The sequence below is a fragment of the Coregonus lavaretus genome (genome assembly GCF_964263955.1).
Source record: "Coregonus lavaretus genome assembly, chromosome: 11".
Classification (NCBI taxonomy): domain Eukaryota; kingdom Metazoa; phylum Chordata; class Actinopteri; order Salmoniformes; family Salmonidae; genus Coregonus; species Coregonus lavaretus.
In genome coordinates, this window is record NC_139998.1 from 46,865,269 (window position 1) to 46,885,421 (window position 20,153).

General features: G+C 43.4%; 1 protein-coding gene across 1 annotated transcript in view; it reads left to right on the plus strand.

The window, feature by feature from the left end:
* Window positions 1–5,213: 5,213 nt before the first annotated feature.
* Window positions 5,214–20,153, plus strand: part of LOC311137769 (WD repeat-containing protein 18-like) — an 85,437-nt gene continuing 70,497 nt past the window's right edge. Inside the window, exons 1-4 of the mRNA XM_084172354.1 lie at window positions 5,214–5,427; window positions 6,419–6,529; window positions 10,121–10,254; window positions 14,660–14,801. Of these exons, the coding sequence (XP_084028480.1) occupies window positions 5,218–5,427; window positions 6,419–6,529; window positions 10,121–10,254; window positions 14,660–14,801 (597 nt within the window). The 5' untranslated portion in view covers window positions 5,214–5,217. The remainder of the gene's footprint in view (window positions 5,428–6,418; window positions 6,530–10,120; window positions 10,255–14,659; window positions 14,802–20,153) is intronic.

The following is a 20,153-nucleotide window of genomic DNA, read 5'->3' on the forward strand; positions in this document are numbered from 1 at the left end:
TTACACTTGTTTTAATTGTTAAACTATTATTCAAAATGAACTAGTGTCAATGTTGATTAATCACAGATCACAATCCTGCAATAACGAGGGGATAGGGTACGGTCTCTGTGTTGTATTCTCAAATGAACATTTCCTTTTGTTTAGTTGTAATATCTCCAATCTGTTTTATTTGATTGTCACTCTCTCAGTATATCAGCCATGTGAACCCATTTTGCAGCTTATCATATGTTATCATATGGCATACATTGGCAATGTAGCCATAGGCCTAGAGCAGGGATGGGAAACTTTGTTGGGAGTGGGGACAACAAAAAATCGGAACTCATCATAAGCAAACCCACATCCATATCCACACATGCAGTCAGAGCCGGTCCTAGCCTTTTTGGGGCTGTAAGCAACCTTTTGTGACTAACAAAATCAATGGGGGCCCCCCGGTCAGTAATTCAACCATGATTACTACAAGATTAGATAGCTGGCCACTAGACTAATTTACCATCTAAAAAAATGTGAAATGCAAAACTGTTATTGCACAACCAAATTTTGAAATTTCACCTTGTGTATTCTACTATTCAAATCAAATCAAATGTTATTTGTCACATGCGCTGAATACAACAGGTGTAGACCTTACCGTGAAATGCTTACTTACAAGCCCTTAACCAACAATGCAGTTCAAGAAATAGAGTTAAGAAAATATTTACTAAATAAACAAAAGTATATATATTTGTTTAAATCAATAAGTAACACAATAAAATTACATAACAGTAACGAGGCTACATACAGGGGGTACCGGTACCGAGTCAATGTGCGGGGGTATAGGTTAGTCGAGGTAATTTGTAAAGTGACTATGCATAGATAATAAACAGTGAGTAGCAGCAGGGGGGGGTGTCAATGTAAATGGTCCGGGTGACCATTTGACTGATTGTTCAGCAGTCTTATGGCTTGGGGGTAGAAGCTGTTAAGGAGCCTTTTGGTCCTAGACTTGGCACTCTGGTACCGCTTGCCGTGCGGTAGCAGAGAGAACAGTTTATGACTTGGGTGACTGGAGTCTTTGACAATTTTTTGGGCCTTCCTGACACCGCCTAGTATATAGGTCCTGGATGTCAGGAAGCTTGGCCCCAGTGATGTACTGGGCCGTACGCACTACCCTCTGTCGCGCCTTACGGTCAAATGCTGAGCAGTTGCCATACCAGGCGATGATGCAACCGGTCAGGATGCTCTCAATGGTGTAGCTGTAGAACTTTTTGAGGATCTGGGAACCCATGCCAAATAATTTCAGTCTCCAGAGGGGGAAAATGGGTTTTCGTGTCCACTTCACAACTGTCTTGGTGTGTTTGGACCATGATAGTTTGTTGATGATGGGGACACCAAGGAACTTGAAACTCTCGACCCGCTCCACTTCAGCCCCGTCGATGTTAATGGGGGCCTGTTCGGCCCTCCTTTTCCTATAGTCCACGATCATCTCCTTTGTATTGCTCACATTGAGGGAGAGGTTGTTGTCCTGGCACCACACTGCCAGGTCTCTGACCTCCTCCCTATAGGCTGTCTCATCATTGTCGGTGGTCAGGCCTACCACTGTTGTGTTGTCAGCAAACTTAATGATGGTGTTGGAGTCGTACTTGGCCACACAGTCGTGGGTGAACAGGGAGTACAGGAGGGGACTAAGCAGGCACCCCTGAGGGGACCCAGTGTTGAGGATCAGCATGGCAGATGTGTTGTTGCCTACCCTTACCAAATCAAATCAAATCAAAATCACATTTTATTTATCACATACACGTGTTTAGCAGATGTTATAGCGGGATTAGCTAAATGCTTTTGCTTCTATCTCTGACAGTGCAGTAATATCTAACAAGTAATATCTAACAATTTCACAACATATACCCAATACACACAAAACTAGTAAGGAATGGAATTTAAGAATATATACATATATGGACAAGCAATGACAGAGCGGCATGGACTAAGTTACAGTAGAATATTATAGAATAGAATACAGTATATACATATGAGATGAGTAGTGCAAGATACGTAAACATTATTAAAGTGACTAGTGTTCCATTTCTTAAAGTGGCCAGTGATTTCAATAGGCAGCAGCAGCCTCTAATGTGCTAGTGATGGCTATTTAACAGTCTGATGGCCTTGAGATAGAAGCTGTTTTTCATTCTCTCTGTCCCAGCTTTGATGCACCTGTACTGACCTCGCCTTCTGGATGATAGCGGGGTGAACAGGCAGTGGCTCGGGTGGTTGATGTCCATGATGATCTTTTTGGCCTTCCTGTGACATCTGGTGCTCTAGGTGTCCTGGAGGGCGGGTAGTTTGCCCCCGGTAATGCGTTTGGCAGACCACACCACCCTCTGGAGAGCCCTGCGGTTGCAGGCGGTGCAGTTGCCGTACCAGGCGGTGATACAGCCCGACAGGATGCTTTCAATTGTGCATCTGTAAAAGTTTGTGAGGGTTTTAGGTGCCAAGCCGAATTTCTTCAGCCTTCTGAGGTTGAAGAGGCTCTGTTGCTCCTTCTTCACCACACTGTCTGCGTGGGTGGACCATTTCAGTTTGTCGGTGATGTGTACGCCATGGAACTTGAAGCTTTCCACCTTCTCCACTGCGGTCCCATCGATGTGGATAGGGGGGTGCACCCTCTGCTGTTTCCTGAAGTCCACGATCATCTCCTTTGTTTTGTTGACGTTGAGTGAGAGGTTATTTTCCTGGCACCACACTCCCAGAGCCCTCACCTCCTCCCTGTAGGCGGTCTCGTCATTGTTGGTAATCAAGCCTGCTACTGTTGTGTCGTCTGCAAACTTGATGATTGAGTTGGAGGCGTGCTTGGCCAAGCAGTCATGGGTGAACAGAGAGTACAGGAGGGGGCTGAGCACGCACCCTTGTGGGGCCCCAGTGTTGAGGATCAGCGAAGTGGAGATGTTGTTTCCTACCTTCACCACCTGGGGGCGGCCCTTCAGGAAGTCCAGGACCCAGTTGCACAGGGCGGTGTTCAGACCCAGGGCCTCGAGCTTAATGATGAGCTTGGAGGGTACAATGGTGCTGAACGCTGAACGCTGAGCTGTAGTCAATGAACAGCATTCTCACATAGGTGTTCCTTTTGTCTAGGTGGGAAAGGGCAGTGTGGAGTGCGATTGAGATTGCGTCATCTGTGGATCTGTTGAGCGGTATGCGAATTGGAGTCAGTCTAGGGTTTCCGGCATGATGGTGTTGATGTGAGCCATGACCAGCCTTTCAAAGCACTTCATGGTTACCGACGTGAGTGCTACGGGACGGTAATAATTTAGGCAGGTTACCTTTGCTTTCTTGGGCACAGGGACTATGGTGGTCTGTTTGAAACATGTAGCTATTACAGACTCGGTCAGGGAGAGGTTGATAATGTCAGTGAAGGCACTTGCCAGTTGGTCCTCGCATGCTTTGAGTACACTTCCTGGTAATCCGTCTGGCCCTGCGGCTTTGTGAATTTTGACCTGTTTAAAGGTCTTGCTCACATCGGCTACGGCGAGCGTGATCACACAGTCGTCCGGAACAGCTGATGCTCTCATGCATGATTCAGTGTTGCTTGCCTCAAAGCGAGCATAAAATACATTTAGCTCGTCTGGTAGGCTCGCGTCACAGGGCAGCTCGCGGCTGGGTTTGCCTTTGTAGTCTGTAATAGTTTTCAAGCCCTGCCACATCTGACGAGCATCAGAGCCGGTGTAGTAGGATTCAATCTTAGTCCTGTATTGACACTTTGCCTGTTTGATGGTTCGTCTGAGGGCATAGCGAGATTTCTAACTCTCACCAGTAAGTTGAGACCCGACTGAGTTCCCCAAAGAATAATTTAGTTGGGGCCTCCCGCGGGTCTACAAAAGGGGGAATGCGGGCCACATTGTGGGCCGCCAATTGTCCATCCCTGGCCTAGAGTATGATGGCATTACTGGCTTATTATGTGCAATGCAAACCTTGTCATCTGAAGCAGAGAATAGCTAAACTCACACATTGTTTACATATTGTTGAGCTAGGCCCAGGGGTTAAATTGGACCGGGTCCCACCGGGTCTGAGAACCCGGCACCAGGCGGAGCTGAGACCCGGTACTTTTGGTTATTTGAATTATCTAATGAAAAATAGTTGTCCACATTTTATTTTCCACAGCCAACAACATAAGTAACAACAAAATTAGACAACCTCATAGTACAATAGTTTACCTATTCAATTGTTCTGCCTGTCGCATTATATGTAAGAAAATAATATTCCTCTCGAGTCGCATTGAAATTGCAAGTGCCTCACAGGAAGAGAAATATGCATGCCCAGTCATTGTACAACATTCTTAATGCAGTTGGAGGAAAACACACCTTTGAAAGCAGTTTTGATGGCCACTGTTAAAAGAGGAGGATCCCGGAGCTTTCTAGTGTTACTAGGCTACACTTATTTCTTAAATCCAAGAAATGAGTCAAATGCACAATTCTAGAACCAGAGTTTTTAGCAGGGGCATAAGTGTTAGGGCTTGCCAATGGCGTTGAATACATAGGGAAGACCGGGGCTACATGTAACACGGGTAGGCCTACATTATATTCCAGTAAATGATCCTTGGTTGCCTGAGTGCCAGTGCAATGTTTTTTCGGGGGACATTCAAGTCATCAATATGTTGCTAACTAGCAATGTTTAGACATGAGTTTGTGATCTAGCTAATGATTAGCCCAATGGGTTAAATGCAGATGGGCAATCCTCAGCCTATTTATTTATAGCCACTTTGTTGCATCAGGTGGGCTGCATCAGCTGATAATGCTTATTGCTAAATAGCACACCTCTCTGATAATATTGTCCAATATGTTATAGGGCTCATTTCTGGAGGGGAAAATTATATTTTAGATGTCAAGCATAATTTTATTTTCATTCATTTTGGAGTAGAATGTCCTTTTAAAAAGTCACCAGAACTGACCTTCTCACAGTCATTTCCCCCCCTAAAATTATAGGTCCCTCCACGACTTGTAGTATGCTGTGATATGTGCTTTTGTCAGTATATATTGTTTAGGTATATTATATCTGGTCTGGTCTGCTTGGTGTGTTTCGCAAGCGTTCCCGGAAGTCTCGCGATGTTGCTCCTCTGGGTTTAGAAACTCTTTGTCTAACTTTACCAACTTTATGGCCTACAATTCCCAGAGTCCATAGCTTCGATCAGGACATTACGTACTGCGCATGCGTCCATTCTCTTCACTTTCAAAACAACACGCGCTCTCTTCCAAGATGTCAGCGCCTATGGAAATAGTTGTATGTGCCGATTCGGCTGGACAACTATGGAACTGTGCCGTTCTCGAACTCCATTCTGGTACAAATCTCTTGGCCTATCGAGGTGGCAATACTTCTTCGAGGTCCCTAACAGTTTTGAATGGAGAGTACATCCTCGGAGCCCAACTCGGGAAAAACTTCATCAACGTGTGGGAAATCCAGAGAAAGGTAGCTAGCTAGCTAACTTGCCAACGTTTAAAAACTGGCTAGCTTGCTCGCGGCGCGTGCGCTGTTCATATCTATCTGGAGATAATGAACTGAAAGGTCTTTGGACATAGCTACGTTAGAACAAGAGATTCACTAAAAACACGCCACTTCGATACAGCTACGACCGAAAGTGACTTTTTCTTAGCAGGTTAGGATATTTAAGTTAAAGTTAGTTAAAGCTACTCCCGAGTGGCGCAGTGGTCTAAGGCACTGCATGGCAGTGCTAGCTGTGCCACTAGAGAATCCAGGCTCTGTCGTAGCCGGCCGCGACCGGGAGACCCATGGGGCGGCGCACAATTGGCCCAGCGTCGTCCAGGGTAGGGGAGGGAATGGCTGGCAGGGATGTAGCTCAGTTGGTAGATGGTGTTTGCAACGCCAGGGTTGTGGGTTCGATTCCCACGGGGGGGCAGTATGAAAATAAATAAATAAAATAATGTATGCACTCACTAACTGTAAGTCGCGCTGGATAAGAGCGTCTGCTAAATGACTAAAATGTAAAGGGGTTAGGGTTAATGAAAATGCTCTCCTAACCTACGAAAAGTCACTTCCGGTTGTAGATGTATCGAAGTGACGTGTTTTTAGGGAGTCACAGTTAAGCAACGCGGCTTCTATGTGTAAATGTCGTTAGTTGGATACTGGATAGAAGAATATCGATTGTTACTGTTACACATGGGATGAATGCCCTAATATAGGGTTTTGATGAAAGATACACATGAAAGATACACAATAACAAATGTTATTGGTCGTGTACACATTTTGCATATGTTGTGTAGCGAAATGCTTATGTTCCTAGCTCCAACAGAATAAATAAAGCAAACTTGTTTTTCTGGCAATAGTCAAAGGTTGCCTGTCTATAGAATTAAAAGCTAATATTAGCTATAAAGTCAATATAACTAGATATCCTATTCTGAATCAGGACAGCAGGAATCAACAATATTCATATTTTTTACAGGATCAGTTGCAGCAGAAAATCGTGTGTCCTGGGATTGTGACATGCCTGACTACTTCCCCCAATGGCCTGTACTTGGTGGCAGGCATTGCTGAGGCCATCTACTTCTGGGAGGTGAGACAGATATAGAACGTCAGCAGAAGGGATGTCATAGCTGTGTGTATGGGATGACTACAGGCCATCGTTCTATAGCTGACATGCATAATAGGGATGTGCGTCTTTCGCTTTCAAGACGATTCCATATGTATCTAGATACATGGGCTCCAATTAGGGGTGTGAACATTTTAAAGGGAAAAACTAAAATTAAACAAATACCTTATGCAACAATGTAACATTACTAGGAGGAGAAATGAATCTTTCAAATGATTTGCCACGGATATAGGTGCTCCACACGTCATCTTCATTAACAGTTGGAAAAAGACCAGAGAGTGAGACAGGGAAGCGACAGCAGCGAAGTCCTGTATGGCAATAGGCTACTTTGAGTGATGAAATGCAAACTTTGCGAGGTGGAATTGAGCTACAATGAAAAATCACAGCGCTGATTACAGAAATGATTATAGTTGATATGCAGCCATTGTCTTTGGTAGAGGATTCAGTACCCTAAGGGCATATCTAGAACAAGACTACAAGATGCCATGTTGAAAAACCGGGACGGCCCTGATTGTTGTCATACATCACTGCAACGAGTCATCACATTGATGAGATGTGGGACATTAAGTACGTATTGACAACATGGAGGAGAGGCACACAACAGAACCTAAAACGGCATTAATACTATTGTTGCTGAGTGGGTGGGGGACAGCAGTAAGGTGAGCCGCCGTCTGGTAGGGTTTCCACTAGTTACTACAGCCACAAAGTCCAAATTTGCTATATCGTAAAAATTCATGAAAACAACATTTATTAATTTAAGATTAGAGTTAGGCATAAGGTTAACTGTTTGGTTAAGGTTAGGTTTAAAATTGCATTAAAAAAACTTTAAATTGTAGAAATAGGCGGGCTTTGTGGCTGTTGTAACTAATAATGGCCGGAAGGTCGGTAGCCAGGGCTGTTGTAGATTGAACTGCATTGCCCCCCAGCGGTCATACGCAGAACCACATCTGAATTGTGAATTCACATCATTTTATAAAATACAAAAATAAGTTTAAAACGATAACAAAATTGCAGTTTAAATGTTTAGATATTTTTAATTTGTTTAAATTATATTGCTTTTCTCCTCATCATTCTACACACAATACCCCATAATGACAAAGAAAAAACAGGTTGTTAGAAATGTTTGCAAATGTATTTAAAAAAAAACGTAAACACATTTACATAAGTATTCAGACCCTTTACTCAGTACTTTGTTGAAGAACCTTTGGCAGCGATTACAGCCTCAAGTCTTCTTGGGTATGACGCTACAAGCTTGGCACACCTGTATTTGGGGAGTTTCTCCCATTCTTCTCTGCAGATCCTCTTAAACTATTTTAATGTTGGATGCACAGCTATTTTTAGGTCTCTCTAGAGATGTTCGATCGGGTTCAAGTCCGGGCTCTGGCTGGGCCACTCAAGGACATTCAGAGACTTGTCCCGAAGCCACTCCTGCGTTGTCTTGGCTGTGTGCTTAGGGTCGTTGTCCTGTTGGAAGGTGAACCTTCGCCCCAGTCTGAGGTCCTGAGCGCTCTAGAGCAGGTTTTCATCAAGGATCTCTCTGTACTTTGCTCCATTCATCTTTCCCTCAATCCTGACTAGTGTCCCAGTCCCTGCCGCTGAAAAACATCCCCACAGCATGATGCTGCCACCACCATGCTTCACCGTAGGGATGGTGCCAGGTTTCCTCCAGACGTGGCGCTTGGCATTCAGGCCAAAGAGTTCAATCTTGGTTTCAACAGACCAGAGAATCTTGTTTCTCATGGTCTGAGAGTCCTTTTGGTGCCTTTTGGCAATCTCCAAAGCAGGCTGTCATGTGCCTTTTATTGAGGAGTGGCTTCCGTCTGGCCACTCTACCATAAAGGCCTGATTGGTGGAGTGCTGCAGAGATGGTTGTCCCATCTCCACAGAGGAACTCTGGAGCTCTGTCAGAGTGACCATCGGGTTCTTGGTCACCTCCCTGACAAAGGCCCTTCTCCCCCGATTGCTTAGTTTGGCCAGGCGGCCAGCTCTAGGAAGAGTCTTGGTGGTTCCAAACTTCTTCCATTTAAGATTGATGGAGGCCACTGTGTTCTTGGGACCTTCAATGCTGCAGACATTTTTTTGGTACCCTTCCCCTGATCTGTGCCTCGACACAATCCTGTCTCAGAACTCTACGGACAATTCCTTCGACCTCTTGGTTTTTGCTTTGACATGCACTGTCAACTGTGGGACCTTATATAGACAGGTGTGTGCCTTTCCAAATCATGTCCAATCAATTGAATTTACCACAGGTGGACTCCAATTAAGTTGTAGAAACATCTCAAGGATGATCAATGGAAACAGGATGCACCTGAGCTCAAATTCGAGTCTCATAGCAAAGGGTCTGAATACTTATGTAAATGGTTTATTTAAAAAATGTCTACAAAACGGTTTTTGCTTTGTGATTATGGAATATTGTGTGTTGATTGATGAGGAAAAAGTTTCATTTAATCCATTTTAGAATAAGGCTGTAACATAACGTGGAAAAAGTCAAGGGGTCTGAATACTTTCTGAATTCACTGATAACAGTTTGACTAGGCTACTGATATTGCCTGGTGTTGTTTGGCATGCAAAATTACTTGTAGATCAATGACTGTCAACACAATTACATGCTTAGTTCGACACTGAAGGAGAGGATTCAGTGGTCATAAAATATGAGAGGTATCTTTAGAAGGTAGAAAGAAAGTAATTTGAGCAAAACATTTTGGTGAACCGGCGATTCGTAACATTTGAATATAATTTCTGACCGATGCATGCTACATTTTGGATCGGTTTGGGGTCCCACAGACGATACCATCAAATGTTTAAGATAGGAGTGTATCGGTAAATGTTACATCCTTAATGCATAATCTTCTCCTAAATGCCTCAGTACTACTTTAAGGATAGCAGTATCGGTCCTAGACTTGAGTTGTCAGGAAGGTACAGTTGGGCCTAACGTTTGATCTTAGAGCAATTCCACGGTAACAGAAAGATGCTGAGACTCAGATTTATTACTTTAAAATGTATGTCAAACTGCAATCATTGGTTTTTGTTTGGCATACATTTTAAAGTGAAAAATCAGAGTCTCAGCATCATTCTATTACCGTGGAATTGCCTTTTAGTAGCTGCTGTTGATGCTGTTAGGCAGCATATCGGCAATCAGGACATCTTTGTCTCACCAGTTTCAAGCAGCTTTTGTTTATGCCCTCATTATGGCCTGATTTAATTTTTTATGATGAGATGTGAGAAGATTACTCTCATGAAATGTAATTTTATTCACATATTTAATGACTGCGAAAATTCTTAATTTTCTGTTTGATTTCCTCGCCATCTCTGTTTTACACATCAATAAACAAACAACACAAGTTATGTTCAGCAAAGTAGCTTTCTTTTCTTCAGATTTCCTAAGTGAATGTGGGGTTTCACTTTTTTTCAAAAAATGATATTGTAACAGCATGACTTTAAGGCGATACTCCATTAGTCAGTGAAATACATGGTCTTACAGTGATAAAATGAACTTGTCATCTACTCTAGACTAAGTGGCAGCGTTTGATGTTAATGTAATTATTGTCATTCTAGGTTTCCACTGGGAATTTGCTAGCCATCTTGAATCGCCATTACCAAGACCTGACCTGCCTTCGCTTTACTGACGACAGCAGCCATTTTATCTCAGGAGGCAAAGACAACCTGGCACTGGTCTGGAGTCTAGCCAGGTACAAACAGCTTTTACACTGGATTCTGCCCACTGTAACACAGAGTATTTGCTAACATTGTACTTCAACCCTCAGTGATAGGGTCTACATAACAGATGTCATAACTTGTCATGGCAGCTGATGTCAGTTTATGGCAACTGAGTTGGCAAGCCATTTAGGTCCGCTAATTAACTAGCTAGTTTATGTAGGTCTTAAGATGGAAAGTTCAACTAAAGTGCTACAGAATATTGTCCTTATTAATCAGAATTTGAGTTAGAAGTTTCAGTTAGACGTTAATGCAAATATGTTACATTTTGTTTCATTTAGACTTTATCAGGATTATTTTAGTTTTTTTACTAGTGGAGGGACTTTGGCATGAAGGTTTAAAATCAGCTGCCAGAAATGCTTTCAAACCTCTGCCAGAATTGGTGTCTTTAGGCATAGTGAACGCTTGTCATCAAGTGGTCCTCTGTAGCTCAGCTGGTAGAGCACGGCGCTTGTAACGCCAAGGTAGTGGGTTCGATCCCTGGGACCACCCATACACACAAAACATTTTTTATGCACGCATGACTGTAAGTCGCTTTTTGATAAAAGCGTCTGCTAAATGGCATATTATTTATATTATAAGTTACTGTGGGCAAATGGAATTGTTCTCTCAATATAGTAATTACATTACTAGTATTTAATCAAGAAGACGTGTAGAGCTATGAAACACTGACATCTACTCCTCTTCCGAGTTAGATTTTTGGAATGGATTGTCATCATCGGAGGAATACAAGGCTTCTTAACTATTCTGAGAGAACAGATTGGATGTGAGTTGAACTGTGCAAAAAATATGACTGATGGTCGGCCTCTTTCAATTGATTATCAACTTATTTCAATTAATTTGGAAGTAAGGATAGCGTTGAATGATGATCATCAAACTGTGGACAGAGAATGGATAGGCCTTTTCCATTAAATTCAAGCTCTGTATCAATGTCCAACCTTTGTTTCTGGCCGTGTTGGATCTACAAATCACATCGCATCCTAAAAAACAACTAATTATGATTTGTTGATCAGTCCGTTTGCCAACTCAGTGATTCACTGTTTTGATTCGATTTCCTCTGGGCTGAATGATAGTGAAGTAACTCTTCTCCAATAGGTGGCAATGTGAGACTTCCATTGCTAGTGCTTGTCAGCACTGAAGGGGAATGGAAATGTACAGATTGTGGTAAGCAAGATAGTTTAGAAAATGTAAACCTGTTCTCATATTTTTTTAATTTCCCTCAGAAATGAGGTTAGCTAATTGAAATGGAATTGGTAAGATTTAGACTGTTGATAGGCAGTCTTCCTCAGTGCTTCTACCTGCCAGTGAAAACGTTATGTTGAGGCTTCGGATTGACTATGAATGTATACGACTGGCTGCTTTCCAAAGTAATCCATTCTTCTATTTTTCTAGTAGAGCATGTTATGTTGCCAATGAACCTGTCATGGTACTACCATCAGCCAGGCTTTCTGCTACATGGTCCATGTCTGCCAGGCCTTGACTTAGATGATGAAATGATGATAAGATTCAGCAACAGATGTTCAATATCCTGAAGGGAGGCAGAAAGGAAGTACTCAATTCTACTAATGAAATGGTGTCAACCGTATGGCCCAGTATACAGTTTGAAATGGGACTTGCCTGTATCAGCAGTCAACATCAGGGAGAGAGCGAGACATCTCTTAACTCCAATATAGCGTTTGATGTATCAAAGTTCTTGCTGTGGGATTATTTAAGATCGTCTTTGAAGAGGTAGGGTTTCAAATGTTTTTGGAAGATGGGCAGGGACTCTGCTGTCCTAGCTTCAGGGGGAAGCTGGTTGCACCATTGGGGTGCCATGACAAAGAAGAGCTTGGACTGGGCTGAGCAGGATCTGCCCTCCCGTAGGGGTGGGAGGCCAAGAGACCAGAGGTGGCAGAACGGAGTGCTCGGGTTGGGGTGTAGGGTTTGAGCATAGCCTGAAGGTAGGGAGGGGCAGTTCCTCTTGCTTCTCCGTAAGCAAGTTCCATGGTCTGGTAGTGGATGCGAGCTTCGACTGGAAGCCAGTGGAGTGTGCAGAGGAGCGGGGTGACATGGGAGAACTTGGGAAGGTTGAACACCAGGCGAGCTGCAGCGTTCTGGATAAGTTGCAGGGGTTTGATGGCACAAGCGGGGATCCCAGCCAACAGCTAGTTGCAGTAGTCCAGACGGGAGATGACAAGTGCCTGGATTAGGACCTGCGCCGCTTCCTGTGTGAGGTAGGGTCGTACTCTATGGATGTTGTACAGAATGAACCTGCAGGAGTGAGTCACTGCTTTGATGTTTGCAGAGAACGAGAGGGTGTTGTCAAGGGTCACGCCAAGGTTATTTGCACTCTGGGAGGGGGACACTGTGGCGTTGTGAACCGAGGTTGAGAGGTCTTGGAGCGGGCAGGCCTTCCCTGGGAGGAAGAGCAGCTCCGTCTTGTAGATGTTGAGCTTGAGGTGGTGGGCTGAGATATCTCCCAGGCACGCAGAGATGCGTGTCACCACCTGGGTGTCAGAAGGGGGATAGGAGAAAAGTAGTTGAGTGTCATCCGCATAGCAATGACAGGAGAGACCATGTGAGGATATGACGGAGACGAGTGACTTGGTGTATAGAGAGAAGAGGAGAGGGCCTAGAACCAAGCCCTGGGGGAAACCAGTAGTGAGAGCACGTGGTGCAGACACCGATCCTCTCCACGTCACCTGGTAGGAGCGGCCTGCAAGGTAGGATGCAATCCAAGAGTGTGGATAGCCTGAGATGCCCAGCCCTGAGAGGGTGGAGAGGAGGACCTTATTGACATGACTGAAGCTATGACTATATATAAGGGCGGCAGGTAGCCTAGTGGTTAGAGCGTTGGGCCAGTAACTGAAAGGTTGCTGGTTCGAATACCCGTGGCGACAAGGTGATAAAATCTATGAACGCTTATTGATGTCACTTGTTAAATCCACTTCAATCATTGAAGATGAAGGGGAGGAGAGAGGTTAAAGAAGGATGGTGTATGTGTGCCATTCAGAGGGTGAATGAGCAAGACAAAATATTTAAGTGCCTTTGAACGGGGTATGGTAGTAGGTGCCAGGCGCACTGGTTTGTGTGTCAAGAACTGCAATGCTGCTGGGTTTTTCACACTCAACAGTTTCCCGTGTGTATCAAGAATGGTCCACCACCCAAAGGACATCCAGCCAACTTGACACAACTGTGGGAAACGTTGGAGTCAACATGGGCCAGCATCCTTGTGGAACGCTTTTGACACCTTGTAGTCCATGCCCTGATGAATTGAGGCTGTTCTGTGGACAAAAGGGGTTCCACACAGTGTATATATCACAAACACATCCACTCTCTTTGTCAGACTCTGACTTTAATTCCCAATTCAAGTTTGAAGAACACCACAGTCCAGTGTTTGCTACTTTCTCTGACCTTCCCCTTTGAAGGGGAAATGTGAAACTCAGTGTAGCATAAAGAGGAGCGGGATTGCTACGGGTCTGAGAGGAATTTTAAATGGCCACCGGCCTGCATCGGGTAATGCATCTTTCACCTGTGAAGAAATGCCTGGGTCGGGCCCACGCACCGACCAATAAGTGGTTTGCATCGACCTCTTCCCAGTGGGATGTAATGAGTGGACGTGTCCCCAGTAATATCTCTGCAATACACCCTGAGCAACTTTGAGGCGAAATTGGCTCCAAAAGGGAATATTGCAACTGGAAGTCTGTTAGGGGTTCGATTTTCCTCAGAATACCCCAGGCTTCTTCTCTCCTCCCTTTTTGCGAGCACATGCCAGAGCAGAAGCCCATGCTGCGGTGTGTTCCTGTATGGGTGATACTTGTCACAGATGTTGCTGCAGACAGGTTGTCCCTGAGATCCTGCCAAGGAGCGCCTCTCGCTGCCGAGCTGACAGAATGGGGCCTGGGTCCTGCTCAGATAATCAGCAGGCTTTCTATCCTCCCCCTATCTTTTCCTCTGTCTCTCTGCTCATCCACCTATATGCCTCCCTCTCTCCTTTTCTCCTGTCCTGCTCTGGCAAGATGTCTCGATTGAGCCAGAAACAGTGAAGCTCAGCGCTATATGTGCTCAGGAAGCTGTAATTGCATTTTGGCCCAAATGCTCTGACTATAAGAATACAGGAAAAAATAATATTTGTTTTTTCCCACAAATTCTTGATAAAATAATAGTGAGATTCTAGTTTTTAAATGGTCAAACCATAGCAAATATGAAGGCAATACGTTTTTGTTTTACCTTCACATGCTTGAGGTAGAAATATTTAATAAGTATTGTAATGGAATTGTATTGGTGTTCTGAGGTTAGTGTGTGATCAATGCTAGTCACCTTCACTACTTAATGTGAAATCCCACCATCATTTTTTATACATCTGAAAATAAATAACCACACCCTCCCTCTGTGTTGCAGTGTAGTGCAGCTGGACCCGTCACACACCCCTGAGCCTCGCCATGTCCTGTGCCGTCACTCTCTCCCCATCACTGACATCCACTGTGGCCTGATGGGACCCCAGGCTCGAATAGCGACTGCATCCTTGGACCAGACAGTCAAGGTGAGCTTTCTCTTAACTTCCTCACTGAGCCCATCTTAAGGGGGAATTGGTGTGAACTGCCTCTGAGGCTGTCTGTATGAAATTTGGACTAGTCTATTTTATGTAGCTTGTAGCGCAAAGAGAATGAAATGAATGAAAAATAGTCTTTCCATGCCTCAAGCTGTTGTTTTGAGGTGGAAGAGGACACTACAATCTGAAGTTTGACTGCGATTGTGAGCTTACAAATGCATATTTATGTTGTCTTCCAACTGTCTTTTTATTATTCACAACATTTTAATTGATAGACCTCTAATCGAACAGAGTTCTGGTATGCGCTCTAGCTTTATGATTTATCTGTATTCTGAAACGATACCTACGGCCTACCAATGTCTGTTTTTATTAGGTTTTCTTCACGAGGACACATTTTATACCAGTGTAATGTTAATTAAAATCCTCAATAATAATAATATTATTATTATTATTATACTGAACAAAAATATAAACATGTAAAGTGTTGGTCCTATGTTTCATGAGCTGAAATAAAAGATCCCAGAAATTTTCCATACGCACAAAAAGCTTATTTCTCTAAAATGTTGTGCATAAATTTGTTTACATCCCTGTTAGTGAGTATTTCTCATTTGCCAAGATAAACCATCCACCTGACTGGTGTGGCATATCAAGAAGCTGATTAAACAGCATGATCATTACACAGGTGCACCTTGTGGTGGGGACAATAAAAGTTTTGTGTCACAACACAATGCCACAGATGTCTCAAGTTTTGAGGGAGCGTGCAATTTGCTTGCTGACTGCAGGAATGTCCAACAGAGATGTTGCCAGAGAATTCAATGTTAATTTCTCTACCATAAGCCACCTCCAATGTAATTTTAGAGAATTTGGCAGTATGTCAAACCGGCCTCACAACCGCAGACCACATGTAACCACGCCATCCCAGGACCTCCACAACCTATGGCTTCTTCACCTGCGGGATCGTCTGAGGAGGGGGGGCCTGTCTCCCCAGTGGGTGGGCCCCTGCCCACCCATGGCTGCGCCCCTGCCCAGTCATGTGAAATCCATCAATTAGTGCCTAATTTATTTCAATTGACTGATTTCCTTCTATGAACTGTAATTCAGTAAAACATTTGAGATTGTTGCATGTTGCCTTTATATTTTAGTTCACTATAGTTTTAGCAAACATCTTTAATACACTCTGTTTCCATTCAAGTAATACTATTAGGCCATTGCCTCAAAGCATAGTATTACTGTCTTGCAATAGTATTTTATGTCCTAAATTAGCCTTAGCGTTGTTGGCATTTGTGTTTACTGGAACTGTGGGAGGAGGTAGCCTAGTTTTCAGGTCATTTGCATGCAGACATATCGACCAGTCAGAATATTGAAGCAAAAGTGTGTTAGTCCACGCAAGCAATGTTCGAAAAACACATGAATATTAATGAAAGGATACGTCGGAGACGTGAAGATGTTGGGTCTTAAGTATAATTTTATTTGTTACTCATTTAATTTGCTAACAAGCCTTAATGTTTTGTGGCTCAAGTCCCAGAATAGGAAAACAGATGTCTCTCTAATCGCATGAAAATACACAAAACAAGATCTGCAGTTTTTGACATGCAGAAGCTTTGCCAACTGTAAATCACTATCCCATTGGTATTAGTTAAAGAGAATTACTATTTACTGTTGCACTTTCACATGGATGGTTTTGTCCATTAATTTAAAACAAAGAAGATTGATCTTGTATTTGGGCCTCAAGTTATTTGATGACATTTCCTCATTTATGTCAAGTATTTTTTAAGGCCCCTGTTGAAACCATTGAACAGACCATGATCATATTTTAAATATGAAATGAGGCAAGGAGTCTCCAAATGGAATCCGTAGGTACAGTACAATCTTATTTGGAGTGTAATTGAAGGTGACCCCAGAACAATCTATGCCTCCCTGCCGAAATTGGATTACAAAAATCAGTCTGTGTGGTTATGCAAAGTAGAGCAGCTGTTTCTCCTGTTGAGTATTCAGGCCACTTTGAATTCATTGAGAGGAGTAGCCCTCGGATCAATACCCAGTCAGTGGGATGAGTGTTCTTGATCGTCGGTGGGCGGTGTGGCTCCTGTTGTGGCCCTCCCCTGTGAGACTAGAGAAAATAAATGATGAATGGTTTAAATATTGTATTGACTATGACATTTAGTTCAGTCTCTTGATGTACCTATGCACAATTTCAGACTTGTGGTAGGCTACCCATAGTGCTGGCTACACAGGTAGGTCCACATCACATTATCTAAACCAGTGGTTCCCAAACTGTGGGCGGGGCGCGAGGGACTCAGTCTGGCTTTCAGCTTACTGTTGAACGTGGTAATAGTAGAATGCACAAGGTGCAATTTCGAAATTAGGTAGTGCATCATCAGTTTTCCTCAGTCAGTCATTGCATACCTTTTTAGAGAGCTTTTTATAACTTTTCAGAAATGCCCAGATCAACTAGCCTATGTTGGCGAAAATGTTTTTGCTAGGTTTTCTAGCCCATAGATTTTGTAATGTTTGCGTCACTCAAATATCACAAGAATAAACATTAGACATGGCAAAATGTATAGAGTTGCAAGAAAAAGAGCTTTAAAACTGCAAATTGTTGTCTGCACCCCATGACAAAATGTGTAGAATTGCAGGAAATAAGCTTTAAACCTGTAAAATGTTCTCTCCGTCAACAAGAGGGGGGTGAACAGTGCTTGTGCCCATAGAAATAGACGTGGCATGCTCGCTCGCGGGGGTGGGAGGGGATGTTATCCAATTTTGGAAGGGGGGCCTGAGTGAAAAAGTAGAACAAAGAAACAAAAGTAGAATGATTTACAGTGTTTGGGTAGAACAGATTCCATGTATTGTATTGTACATTTATCACCTCCATATGGTAAATATACTGAACAGAAATATAAAGGTAACATGGAACAATTTCAACGAATTTGCTGCGTTACAGTTCATATAAGGAAATAAGTCAGTTGAAATAAATAAATTAAGCCCTAATCTATGGATTTCACATGACTGGGCAGGGGAGCAGCCATGGGGGGCTCAGACGATCCCGCAGGTGAAGAAGCCGGATGTGGAGGTCCTGGGCTGGCGTGGTTACACGTGGTCGGGTTGTGAGGCCGGTTGGACGTACAGCCAAATTCTCTAAAATGACATTGGAGGTGGTTTATGGTAAAGAAATTAACATTAAATTCTCTGGCAACAGTTCTGTTAGATATTCTTGCAGTCAGCATGACAATTGCACGCTCCCTCAACTTGAGACATCTGTGGCATTGTGTTGTGTGGCAAAACTACACATTTTAGTGGCCTTTTATTGTCAATAGCATAAGGTGCACCTGTGTAATAATCATGCTGTTTAATCAGCTTCTTGATATGCCACACCTGTCACATGGATGGATTATCTTGGCAAAGGAGAAATGCTCACTAACATGGATGTAAACTAATTTGTTCACAACATTTGAGAGAATTAAGCTTTTTGTGCTTATTGTAAATTTCTGGGATCTTTCATTTCAGCTCATGAAACATGGGACCAACACTTTACATATTGCGTTTATATTTTTGTTCAGTATAATAATAACACATATTACCAGAAGGGAACCTGCATGAGGTTGTAGCCTCCATATCTTCCCTCCTTTATTCCGTTCAACTGAAGAACAAAATCAATTCCATGCTGACAGGTTGTTAAAAGTGTTTAGCTGTGTTTGGAGGCCACAGCACTGTTGCACAAAGATTATCCAAAGATGAATAACACCTGACTGCCTGGATTCAACGTCAATAAACCCCCATATCAGTCATTGATGCTCCTGCCATTGCTTCATTTCCTCCAAACAATTCTGCCAGTCTTGGTCAAACACTGAACATGTAACTTTTTGAACAACACGATTCTAACATCATATTTTTTGGGGTAAGCCTGCGGAAAGACAGGAGCAACACTTCAATGACGCATACCAAAGTGCGTTGGACTTCATGCTCTTTGTCATTGACTTTGCACTGGCAGGATTTGTTTAAAGTAATCAGGCGTGTCAAATGAGAACGGAGGCAAACAAACGCCACAAGCCCTTGGATCTGTCATGCTGGCGAGCTCTTAGGGGACGGGATTGGATTAGCTGACGTGTGACAAGCCAATCAAACAAGGGAGCCATAGGTGTTGGAGGTCTGTGACGTGACGGACCATGTGAGCTCAATGTCACTCCGCTTGGACTCCTCAACCTCTGTGGACCCTGGAGGCCCCACCCCCCGGGGCTCCTCAGCTGACATGTTAGATAGTGCTGGTTGGGGGAGGAAAGCCTGATGGTGCTTTACTGATGAGTTGGGTGAGGGGTTGTTGAGTGCAGTAATTTCAAGGGGGTAGACATGACATGACCAAACGGGATGTCAACCTTATTGTCCTTGTCCAACACGCTGGAATCCACTCAAGTTTTGCACGATTAGTTTGGGGATGTTTTTTGAGGGGTCAAAAGTTTAGGGGTAGTTTAGTTTAGAGCAGGGCTGTTCAATGTCGGTCCTGGAATTCCTAAACACTTCTGGTTTTCATCCTCTCCTTATAAGGGACTAATTCAGACCTGGGATACCAGGTGAGTGCAATTAACTACCAGGTAGAAACAAAAACCAGGACCGTAATTGAACAGCCCTGGTTTAGAGAGTTTCTTTATTAAAGGGGAGTATGCATCACATTTGCATCACAGCTGTCAATAACGTATTCTTTATTACATCACACTCTGGTCCTGTTGAGGAATCCTGCCATTATGTTGTCACAAATCCTAACTCCTCACAGCATGCCTTCATGCTAATCCATATTGTTATCAACTTTATTGAACCCCCATAGGGTTTAATGTATAATCTGTTTTGTTTGGCTTTGGTTGATCGATGACTTCCTGTGACATGTCTGTGGGGAACCCATTCCCACCTCTTTGCACCAGTAAAGCACAGGTCTCTCCTGGCTTCATTGTCACTGGGCAGACTGTGTTGTCACTTGTTTCTCCTCTTTTTCGTCTGTCATTCATGGCTGCCCAGCTTAAAGTAAGTTTGATTATACACAAAGAACATTTATCTTCTATGCAAACAATTATTCCTATAGTTTTTCTCCATATAAATGTGTATTAATATATTTTGAGAGAACCTATGGCACTTTCTGTCACCTCAGTTTTAATTTGTTTTTGACAAATGGGCATCCTTTCCCCAGAAGTTTTTTCCATGCCAACCTTTTCCAGTTTGCCCCTGTAGTAAAGGCATTCCAGTCTGCCTGTAAATATTAATTGATGAACTGAAGCGGTGTGAAGGGAGGGAGGAAGCCCAGGTCCTGGTGCTCCATGTGTTTGATGTCGGTCTCTCTCCCTTCATCCCCCAGCGTGT